This window comes from Babylonia areolata, chromosome 14 (genome assembly GCF_041734735.1).
Source record: "Babylonia areolata isolate BAREFJ2019XMU chromosome 14, ASM4173473v1, whole genome shotgun sequence".
Classification (NCBI taxonomy): Eukaryota; Metazoa; Mollusca; class Gastropoda; order Neogastropoda; family Buccinidae; genus Babylonia; species Babylonia areolata.
Window position 1 is genome coordinate 1182501 of NC_134889.1, and position 12500 is coordinate 1195000.

General features: G+C 45.1%; 2 protein-coding genes across 5 annotated transcripts in view; both read right to left on the reverse strand.

Annotated features, from left to right (window-relative positions):
• LOC143289717 (delta-aminolevulinic acid dehydratase-like) overlaps positions 1-3722 on the reverse strand; it is a 21846-nt gene extending 18124 nt beyond the window's left edge. The window contains exons 1-3 of the mRNA XM_076598784.1: positions 3232-3722; positions 1609-1756; positions 129-264 (exon numbers count right to left, since the gene is read on the reverse strand). Of these exons, the coding sequence (XP_076454899.1) occupies positions 129-264; positions 1609-1756; positions 3232-3344 (397 nt within the window). The 5' untranslated portion in view covers positions 3345-3722. The remainder of the gene's footprint in view (positions 1-128; positions 265-1608; positions 1757-3231) is intronic.
• Positions 3723-9627: 5905 nt separating this feature from the next.
• Positions 9628-12500, reverse strand: part of LOC143289718 (tetratricopeptide repeat protein 16-like) — a 39653-nt gene continuing 36780 nt past the window's right edge. For all 4 annotated transcript variants that reach the window (XM_076598788.1, XM_076598787.1, XM_076598786.1 and 1 more), the window contains one exon: positions 9628-11762. In XM_076598788.1, coding sequence (XP_076454903.1) covers positions 11547-11762 — 216 coding nt within the window. In that variant the 3' untranslated portion in view covers positions 9628-11546. The remainder of the gene's footprint in view (positions 11763-12500) is intronic.

Here is a 12500-nt window from a genome sequence, read left to right on the forward strand (position 1 = left end):
AACAACACAGAAAATAGGACAGGAATAGATGGTGTGGTGGTGGTGGTGGTGGGGGTGGGGGTAAGAGGGGGGAGGAGACAGGCAAAATGGAGCGAAGAAAGACAGACCCACAGAATGAGCAGACTTACCACAATGGCCGTGACTGGTGTAGGGACACAAACACACATCACAGGCCACCAGCAAAGAGGGGAACCACTCTCGGATCTTTCTCACCACCTGAATTACTGGCCCTTTCTCATCATCTGCTGCTGAACCCGACTCGTCCTAGCCATTCAAAAAAAAAAGAAAGAAAAAACAGAAAACAATTTGTAACCAATCAAAGCAACGTTGAAGGCTAACACAAAGATTTCATGTGAAATATTTCATTATATCATTTTGTTGGAGAAATGATTTGTCTATAAAGACTAAGTAAAATTAGATCATGTAAGAAACATCAGGAAGACTGAACATTAGTACAATATAGGTGTTTGTATCCATATTGTGTTTTCTTTCTGCTAAACATATGTAATTTTTTTTTATATTTTGATATAGGTGTTTGTATGTATATTGTGTTTTGTTTCTTCTAAATATATGTAGTTTTGTTAATATTTTGATATAGGTGTTTGTATGTATATTGTGTTTTGTTTCTGCTAAATATATGTTGTTGTTTGTTGTTGGGTTTTTTTATTTTTTATATAGGTGTTTGTATCTATATTGTGTTTTGTTTCTGCTAAATGTATGTAATTTTGTTAGTTTTTGTTTTTTGTTTTTTTTAACTGATTTAACTTTTGTGACCACTATGTTATCACTGTCCTTCAGACAGTGACCAAGACATAATCTGAATACAATATTCATACTCACCTTCCTTCTCTCTCTTTCACACTCTCCACGTTTATAGAGGAGGCAAACCAAACATGCTGACAAACATTACAGGGTTAAACCCGATAGGGAATTTGATCTTCTTAGAAAAGCCTGCTGGTCGGCGCTGGATTATGTTGATTCAGGAATTAGGCATAAAAATAGGAAAAATTTTTTGTATTCTCTAAACTTGGCACTTTGATCTGATATTCTGACCCAACAACAAGAGCAGTCATTATTATCATTTTCTGTTTAAACAGGAACTTCTTTTGCTCAGCATGGAAGTTTTATTTATTTTGCAAACGTTTTGGTGCAGAGAGTAAAGAAGGGAAATTACTCTGTAATTAATGCTAGGGGACTTAATTTGCTTTAAACTGATCTTTCTCATCTTAAACATTACATTTTGAAATTATACTCAATACATAAAAAGCTTGGATTTAAAAAAAAAAATGCATCACAAGTGAGTCTTGAAGGCCTTGCCTCTCTTGTTTCATTTGTTTTCATTTCATTTCAAGCAAAAAAGAAAAGACAAGCCATGTCTCCCCCATATGAAACAGCATGTTCACTGGTGATGTTGTTACAGTTGGTCATTATCACTGTCTGTCTCTTTCCTTCATTCTCCCGCATATTGTGTAGTGTAGACCCTATTCAGGGCGGGGACTGGATGTAAAAAAGCACACCAGTGCTTATCTATTATCCTTGAAATAAAGAATTTGTCTTGTCTTGTCTTGTCTTATCCCTTTCTCTCACACATTCCAAGCAGCTTTTTACTTTCTCAATCTTTCCAGGGACCCCAAAGATGAGGACGGATTTGAGGCCTTTGTCCACCAGAGGGGAGAGGGCTGAGCGCAGTTTGTTGACGCCGTAACGACACACGCCTGGCATGCTCTTGATCTCTTGCACTGCATCCTCTTCGTCGCTGCACACACACACACACACACACACAGGTACAGACGGAGTAAAATGACTGTTCAGCAAGCAGTCTCATCTTCTTTTTCTTTATTTATTTGGCAGGAAGGTGTGGGAGTGGGGTGGGGGGCTTACTCATTGTCTCTTGAAAGATTGCTGATTGCTACCCCTTGTATCCAGCACTTGTGATGGCCTAGAAGTAACACGTCCGCCTAGGAAGCGAGAGAATCTGAGCGCGCTGGTTTGAATCACAGCTCAGCCGCTGAAATTTTCTCCCCCTCCACTAGACCTTGAGTGGTGGTCTGGATGCTAGTCATTCGGATGAGATAATAAACCGAGGTCCCGTGTGCAACATGCACTCAGCGCACGTAAAAGAACACACACACACACACACACACGTTTGAACAGAAACTGCATATTACATGTGGATGGGGCAAAATGATGACTAGATCTTCAGGTACATGGTTGTTGGTTGCACAATTCTATTTATCTATTTATTTTTTGATTGAAGGAATTGGGAAACGCCACTGATCTGTGCCATTCCACCTGCTTGTGCTGCAGTCATACCTGTAGGTTAATGACTTTCATCATGGAAAAAGTATATATGCTTTTAAATTTCAGTAGCTGAAATTGCTATTAAAAAAAAAAATCTTTTGAAAATGTTGGGTGTTTCTTTTTTTTTTTTTTTTTAATCCCTTGCCTCCACACAACTTTGCAGCACTTGTGCATGTGTGTGTGTGTGTGTGTGTGTGCGTGTGTGTGTGTGTGTGTGTGTGTGCGTGTGTGTGTGTGCGTGTGTGGGTGTGTGTGTGTGTGTGTGTGTGTGTACTTGCATTTGTGCTTCTGTTATCTATTCATGAACTGATTTTTTCCCCAGGTTCGTTCATCTGCACAATATTTCCCTTTGAAGAGAAATGGTGACACTGCAAAATTCTGTGCCCCCCTCCCCTACACTATCACCCCCCCACCCCCCAACCCCCAACCCGTGATCATATGACGGTCACAAGACTACCCCCCTCCCTTTACCCTCCACCCCCCCTCCCTCTTTCAAATCTCACCCCCCACCCCTCCCCTTAATCCTGCGAGTCACAAGACACGGTCACCTGACGTGCTTTTCTTCTGGCTCACGGGGAGAACACCTATTCTCATCACGTGCGGGGTGATAGGTTTGAATGGACGTTTTCTACAAACTTTGCCTCCAAACTAGATATTTTTGTCAGCTGAACAATAGGCTGTATTTTGCTTGATTTGTTCCGTTTGGGAAGTTGTCTGCCTATTTGCTTCGTGTCTATCCCCCCCTCCCCCCTCACTGCAAGTATGTTTCCAAGTTAGCCAGGTGAGCTGGACACCCCCACCCCCATCTTCATATTTAACTCGTCCGCAGGGTCAGACTTGTCGTCTGCAAACAAGATTCGCAAGCACGCACAAGAAACGACAAAAAAGAACATATACAAAATCGATAGATAAACATTAATTCGTACTTACACAATGAAAAGAGGAAGCATGAGATTCTCCGGAGTGATTGTCGTGTTGCCGGAGTTCCATGACCTCAGCACAGGGTGAAAGTAGCCGCTATGCAAAACCGCGTGGCTCGCCATCTTCGATCAGGTTAGGTAACTCTCAGCTGTTGTCCAATCAAACGTGACTGTAAATAATAGACTTTCACCGGGTAGAAAACTGCTTCGTGCAAACTGCTGCCCCACCAGTAAAAGAGAAGGCCGGGCTTCGAACCTCCAAGTGAACGCGTTGCGAACTGCAGACTTAGCTGAAAACTACACGACCGAAGCTTTTTATACCCTAACCTCTCAGGTGCTAGCAGTTTGCCGTTGTCGCGCCGTCAGTCGAATACTTCAGCTTGCTTTGAATTTGGTTTGATGGTACGGGTCAAAACTCGAGCAGGCAGAAAATGTCACGTGAACATGTAGACCCGTGAGAAAGCAAGCTGCTGTTTTTTTCCGATCGGAGGGTCACGACTGGACACTGGCACTGATTGGCCCCGCCCACATCCCCCCCCCCTTCCACCTTTCCCAGTTTCCCGTCACCCCCCTTGCCCCCACCCCCCACCCCCCAACCGCACTCGTAAACCCCGCAGGTTCACTATCATGTGACTTGTTCCACCCATACCCCCCCCCCCCCACCCCCGGCTCAACCCCCCCTCCCGGCCTTACCCTGGCGGACAGGTCTACCGAACTGACGATGAAGCCATTCAGTCATCATGCTTCAGTTACACCGGCAACCAAGAACATTTATTACTCGCCTCAGTTTATTCTCTTCATCAGTTGTATTTTCTTGTGGTAAGAAAAAAAAAAAAAAAAAAAAAAAAAAAAGCAAAGCAAAAAGAAGCAAACTTTCTTATACATAGCCAGGTTTCCGACCTTTCCGACCAAGCTCACGCTCGTTGTGGCAGCCGCGGCAACGGCCCGCCCGGCACTTGCTCATAGGCCGGGCCTACCCAGGTAGTACCGGCCGGGCATGTTACTCATAGGTACCCAGGCAGTACCGGCCGGGCATGTTACTCATAGGTACCCAGGCAGTACCGGCCGGGCATGTTACTCATAGGTACCCAGGCAGTACCGGCCGGGCATGTTACTCATAGGTACCCAGGCAGTACCTGCCGGGCATGTTACTCATAGGTACCCCAGGCAGTACCGGCCGGGCATGTTACTCATAGGTACCCAGGCAGTACCGGCCCGGGCATGTTACTCATAGGTACCCAGGCAGTACCTGCCGGGCATGTTACTCATAGGTACCCAGGCAGTACCTGCCGGGCATGTTACTCATAGGTACCCAGGTAGTACCGGCCGGGCATGTTACTCATAGGTACCCAGGCAGTACCGGCCGGGCATGTTACTCATAGGTACCCAGGCAGTACCGGCCGGGCATGTTACTCATAGGTACCCAGGTAGTACCTGCCGGGCATGTTACTCATAGGTACCCAGGCAGTACCGGCCGGGCATGTTACTCATAGGTACCCAGGCAGTACCTGCCGGGCATGTTACTCATAGGTACCCAGGCAGTACCGGCCGGGCATGTTACTCATAGGTACCCAGGTAGTACCGGCCGGGCATGTTACTCATAGGTACCCAGGTAGTACCGGCCGGGCATGTTACTCATAGGTACCCAGGCAGTACCGGCCGGGCATGTTACTCATAGGTACCCAGGCAGTACCTGCCGGGCATGTTACTCATAGGTACCCAGGTAGTACCTGCCGGGCATGTTACTCATAGGTACCCAGGCAGTACCTGCCGGGCATGTTACTCATAGGTACCCAGGTAGTACCGGCCGGGCATGTTACTCATAGGTACCCAGGCAGTACCGGCCGGGCATGTTACTCATAGGTACCCAGGCAGTACCTGCCGGGCATGTTACTCATAGGTACCCAGGCAGTACCGGCCGGGCATGTTACTCATAGGTACCCAGGCAGTACCTGCCGGGCATGTTACTCATAGGTACCCAGGCAGTACCGGCCGGGCATGTTACTCATAGGTACCCAGGCAGTACCGGCCGGGCATGTTACTCATAGGTACCCAGGCAGTACCGGCCGGGCATGTTACTCATAGGTACCCAGGCAGTACCTGCCGGGCATGTTACTCATAGGTACCCAGGCAGTACCTGCCGGGCATGTTACTCATAGGTACCCAGGTAGTACCGGCCGGGCATGTTACTCATAGGTACCCAGGCAGTACCTGCCGGGCATGTTACTCATAGGTACCCAGGCAGTACCGGCCGGGCATGTTACTCATAGGTACCCAGGCAGTACCGGCCGGGCATGTTACTCATAGGTACCCAGGCAGTACCTGCCGGGCATGTTACTCATAGGTACCCAGGCAGTACCTGCCGGGCATGTTACTCATAGGTACCCAGGCAGTACCTGCCGGGCATGTTACTCATAGGTACCCAGGCAGTACCGGCCGGGCATGTTACTCATAGGTACCCAGGCAGTACCTGCCGGCCGGGGCAACATGTATACGTTCATCAGGAACCCAGTCCGTGTGCCGCCCGAAGAAGAAGAAAATAATATTCACCGTAATAACAGGACAAGCTGGAACCGGCTGTGCACACACAGCACAAACACACACTGACGCACACATGCACGCGGCACACACACACACACACGCACCTGCGCGTGCACACACACACAAACACATACGGCGCACGCACACACACACATACACACACATCAGTGGCACCGTGACGCGGCACACACGCAACACCGACACGCACACACATACACAGACACAAACTGTTAACTGCCGGTACACACCGCCGGCTAACACCCCCCCCCCCCTCGCCACACACACACACACACATTGCCGTGGCACACACACACACACACACGGTACACACTAACAACACATGCACGCACGCGCGAGCAGTGCTCTGCCTTCAGTTTACTGGCCTTGATCAAGTGACCCACAAGTGAAAAGTAGCTGTTTACTCTGCTGCCTGAACAAGCCAGCTGTTTCAGCTGGGAGCTTCCCTGTAAATGTGATCAGTTTACCCGGACTGTCCACCTGTCATGTGCATATAGTGATGTCTGTGTGCCCTCCTCTTGGTGGGAGACAGAGACAGATAATTGGAGACAGAGAAAGAGAGACAGAGACAGATATTGGAGACAGAGAGAGACAGATAATTGGAGACAGAGAGAGAGACAGAGACAGATAATTGGAGACAGAGACAGATAATTGGAGACAGAGAGAGAGACAGACAGATAATTGGAGACAGAGACAGATAATTGGAGACAGAGAGAGAGACAGACAGATAATTGGAGACAGACAGATAATTGGAGACAGACAGAGAATTGGAGACAGAGACAGATAATTGGAGACAGAGAGAGAGACGGGGTGGGGAACGGATGGAGATGTGGGGGCAGGGGGGTGAGAGTGCGTTAACAGCTTGTCCTGCACACACTCACACACACACTCACACACACACACACACACACACACATGCACACACACACACAGTCTCAAAGAGACTTCAACATGTCATTAATCAGTAACAGATGCACACAGAACTGAGATTACACACACACACACACACACACACACACACACACAATCTCTTTGAAGACTGCAACATGTCATTAATCGGTAATAGATGCACATAGAACTGAGATTTCACACACAAACACACACACTGACACACACACACACACACACACACAGAGCTACAGACACACAGCAAACACACTCACACACTCCAGTGCACTTGGGTACATTTCAACGTAGATATCCATACAAATGAAATGTGCACACACACACACACACACACACACACACTACACACATGTGCATGCACACACACACTCACATATGCACACACACTGCATAAACATACACACACACACATGTACACGTGCACACACACACACACACACACTTATCCACCTAGCAACATCACTAGTACGCTGAAAGCTAACCTGTGCATGTGCACAAGAGGTTTTCTTTTCTGTACCAAAATACATGTTAAAGAAATTACAAAGTGTGGACAGTAAAGCATATAAGCTTCCGATTGGTGTTCCAGTTCATGCTTCAACTTTAAAAACATACACAGAAATTAAAGTATTAGCCTACCCTTTGAAGAACAGATGAAACTTGCATCAGAGAAATATATCTTGAGAAGTACAACAGTTCAAAATTTAAATATTGCCGAGATCAGTTTAAAATCAAACCTAATTTCCCTAAAAGAGCACAGTCTATTCACTCCCTCACGACTATAGGTACTTATACCTCTGGCATATTTAAAACATCAGGAGTGAACCCAAATCAGACAGTCCCTCGGTTATCATACACGACAATACCTAAATGGGAGATGAACATCGCAACATTTGACATTGATTACCAAGATTTAAAGAAAGCTGAAGGCCTTGCTCTTTCTGCTTTTGTTAAATCTCACATTCAAGAAAATGACCAAATCATTTTAAAGTATATACAGATGGTCCAGTACTTTATAACAATCAGGCAGAGGCAGCATTTATAATTCTGTCATAAAAAGTAGAAAAGTACTATCATATCGGTAAAGATTTTTCTATATTCATTGCAGAACTTATGGCTATACTAATGGGATTAAATCATCTACTATCATATTGGTAAAGATTTTTCTATATTCACTGCAGAACTTATGGCTATACTAATGGGATTAAATCACCTACTAGATCTTCCCATAACCATATGTCAAGTGCTATTTTGTTTCGATTCTAAATCTGTATTACAAGCATTAACATCTTTTAATTTGAAGACAAGAGGGTAACTCGTAACAGAAATTCTTCATATAATTCCTGTTTTGACCATCCATGGTACAAAGATGAACTTTTGTTGGATCCCTTCTCACCAAGGGATTGTGGGAAATGAGCGGGTGGATCGTTGTGCCAAAAAAGGTGCAATGAACATTTCCAATGCCATAGAAATTTGTATTCCATTTTCATTACAAGAAGATTATTTTCTACTTGAAAATTACAAGAAAACTTGCTGGAACCTTGTCAATGAACTAAAACAGGACTCTGACCCTGACAGAAAATACTGACAATGGCTTGTGCAAATTTGATGGCACGTTTTCTTTTAAAACAAAAAAAGGACATCACAGTAGCAGAAGGCTCACCAGTTTAAATTACAGACTACGACTGGATGCCATAAAAGCAAAATATACTTCTAATGTGACTTGCATTTGCAGCAATGAAATTACCCCTGTGCATATCATCCATGTATGTGTATATGAGTGTGTGTGAGTGCATGTGTATGTGTGTGTGTGTGTATGCATGTGTGAATGTGCGTGCATGTGTATGTATGTGTGCGTTTGTGTGCGTGTGTGTGTGCATACGCGTGTGTGTGCATGTGTGTGTGTGTATGTGTGTGCGTGTGTGTATGTGTGTGCGTGTGTGTATGTGTGTGTGTGTGTGTGTGTGTGTGTGTGTCTGTGAAGTGTGCCCAGAGTGTGAGAGCAACAGACAGACAGAGACAGATGAAATCAACCCTCAGTTCACACCATCCATCAGTCTTTCTTTATTCCAGCACACATCACTGGCCTTTGCACAATGGATGCTGCTTCATGTTAATGTTGGCCCTGATCAAGGACGTCACCTCACTAAGTGCCCATCAAGAAACACATCATCAATGACATGAACATAACACACACCATCAGCAACATGAACATTGTACACATCAGCAGCAACATGAACATTGTACACACCATCAGCAACATGAACATTGTACACATCACATGAACATTGTACACACCATCAGCAACATGAACATTGTACACACCATCAGCAACATGAACATTGTACACATCACATGAACATTGTACACACCATCAGCAACATGAACATTGTACACATCACATGAACATTGTACACATCACATGAACATTGTACACATCACATGAACATTGTACACATCACATGAACATTGTACACATCACATGAACATTGTACACATCACATGAACATTGTACACATCACATGAACATTGTACACACCATCAGCAGTCTTGACCATTTGATCAGCAGTTACCACTGTCCTTGTACAGTATACAATATAACAACTTTTGTATGACACAAGTTTTTGTTTTTTCAATACCAAAAAAAAAAAGGTATAATGTATAATAACACACGTGTGTCAAACAATAATCACCAAATAGCAAAATACACAAAGAAAAAAAAAAGAAGCAAAAACTGTGACACAAGTATGTACAGATGTGTAAATGGCAATACAGCACACCTAGCCCCCCCCCCATCCCCCCGCAAACCCCGCCCCCCCCCCCATCCAAGAACCCCCCCCCCCCCAAAAAAAAAAAAATCCCCTCCCCCCAATCCCTCACTTCCTTCAACAAGCCCCCCTCTCCCACCCCCACCACCCCAAATAAAAACATCACCCAACCCTGGAGTAATGTTGAAAGTTTCTGTCAATCACTGTCCACACAGTGGTGGTATTTGTATTTGAATTTCTCTTTTTACCCCCTGTGTGTACAGTTTGGAACAGGGAGGCAGGGCCCAATCCTCTCCCTCCTCTCTTTCCCTTTCCCAGCTGCAGTCAGCTGCCGTTCACACCTGGATGGAGTGAGGAAAACAACAGTACAGCGTCTTTCTCAAGGACACAGCACCATGCTGAACCAGGGCTTTGAACCCTGACCACTGGTCAACACTGGATGTGTGACATCGGTTTAATCCGCAGACCTGACCACTGGTCAACACTGGATCTAAAGTCCAACTACCTCAACTCCGTGTGACATCGGTTTAATCTGCAGACTCCACAATGGCCAAGGTGTGTCACAGTCAGCTCACATGCTTGGGGAATACATCAACAACAAAGAAGAAGAAAAAAGGAAAAGTACAGAAAAAACAACAACAGGAAGCTCACTGTGAGGACAGGCATGATGTGTGGAGGGGGAGGGAGGGGTGTGGGTGTGGGTGTGGGTGGGGATCAGGAACCAGAATCAGAATCACTTTACTATCAGAGATAAATTCAGAGTGGTGATCTGTGGAAGAAGTCTGTGCTACCCACAGATCACCAGCAGAGCTGTAAAAGATGACACGCAACATATAACTAATACGCACACAGCAAACCAGAGCAAGCTGATAAAAACATCACCTTTCCACACACACACACACACACAAACATACACACACACACAAACACACACACACAAACACACTCACACACACACACAAACACACTCACACACACACAAACATACACACACACAAACACACACACAAACACACTCACACACACACAAACACACAAACACACTCACACACACGCACACACACACACACAAATATCCATCCCTATATGTACACAGAAAACCCCAAATGCCAGCAAGCAACACATATGTTCAAGGTGCAGAAGAGAATTGAACATAGTAAGAATTCCCAAATGAGCAAGTCCTGAAAAAGACCTCCCATACCCCCACCAAAATTCACGGCTTTTTTTAAATGAATGGAGCAGCAAGGCAGAAAATAAGCAGCTAGAGTGCTATGTATAAACTAAACAGTCGTCCCTTCAACGGACATTATGAGGAAGACACACCAATGATGTGGAAAACAAATCATGACAACAAAATAAAGCTGTAAGTATTGATACTGATTCACATCATAAGAAAAACACCCCCAAACAATGCTGTTTACTTTATGTTTTGGCCACAGTAAAGGCAAGTCAAATCCAGTCATCAGAATGCTCTCCAAGCAAACTAAAAAACCTTGATATGGATTGCAGAAAATATTTTCACGTTTTCATGAGCAAAGGCACACTCAGCTCCTTTTTAAGTGAAAAATTTGATAAAAAAGCATTGTTTATTAATATTACAGTCTGAGTATTAAGATACTTATGTTTAAGGCATAGCAAAAGAAATTTATATATGTATATATAAACACCCTTCCTGAACAAGAAATAAAAAAGAACCCCCACACCCCCCACAAAACACACACAACAACAAAAAACAACACAAAACAAAACCCCAAACAGTGTCAATATAACGAACAGAATTCAAAGAAAGGTCATTCGTTAGAAAGAAAAAAAGAGTTAAATTTGCAATATTGAAGTCATTGCTAATGCTGATGTTAAGTGGACACATATACTGACACACACATACACACACCATGCATTTGTAAGTCATCACACACACACACACACGAAATACATACACCTACACTTCTTTTTAAACGCACAAGACTCACACACAGAAGGAAAAGACACAGACAGAGGGAAAAACATGGACAGAACAGAGATGGACAGACCACCACACAGACCTGAATCAAACAGAGCGATGTGATATCTGTGACACACACACACACACGGCCATTTAGGAGTCCTGAAGGCCTATGCCCAGACTAAACGTCCGCCAGTTATACGCCCCTTTCTTACGCCCCCGCACAGCAGGGGAGACCACCGGGGCCCTCCCTTTGAGCTGGCTGCCGTAGCGAGGGTGGGGTGCGGTAGGGGGGAGGGGCTGGATTCTGGCTCCCTGGTAACGCAGTGACCGGCGGTTCTCCAAGGCGTCCTTCACCTCAAGCTCCACCTGCAACAACGGGAACAGGAAATGGTGCTTGAACCCTTGAACCTTGACCCCTTGACCGCTACTGCTGGTCAGTGCGGGGCTGTTGTCTGAGATAAAACAGAGGTCACAGGTCAGGAGACAGGTCAGAGGTGAGGAGACAGAGCTCACAGGTCAGGATGTCAGTTACCACCTGTCCATTTGAGCTCCTCTCATATTTCACTTGAAAATCAGGACTCAATGCTTTCAGGACAGCCATGCTGACAGGCTCAACAAAGTTTTCCCTTTACAAAACGCAAAGAAAAAAAAAAGCACCAAAACTGAGCCAAAACTTGCTGAGATATTGCTTCAAACATTCATCAAGGCAGTCATCATTTGCAAGGAGGGATGCATTTTCAAATGACTGGCTGGACTGTTGATAATGCAATTACCCCTAAACTGCAGATATATCCGTGGTTGGAAGTGAAAGACTTGATTGTTTGGAGAGGGAAGATTTACAAAATTATTAAAAAAGAAACTGAATTACTATGCACAGTGTACGTGCGTACATGAACATGTCTGTTTGTTCTTTAGTTCAACATCTTTTCACTGAAAGTGATATTAGATGATGAGGGTAGGAAAAAAATCTAGGAGGGGTGTGGGGGGGGGGGGGGGGGGGGGGGGGGGGGGGGGGGAGGGGGGGGGAAGAAATTACTGTGTACGCATGCAAGTGTATCTGTGCATCTGTGCATGTGTGTGTGTGTGTGTGTGTGTCAAAGTCAA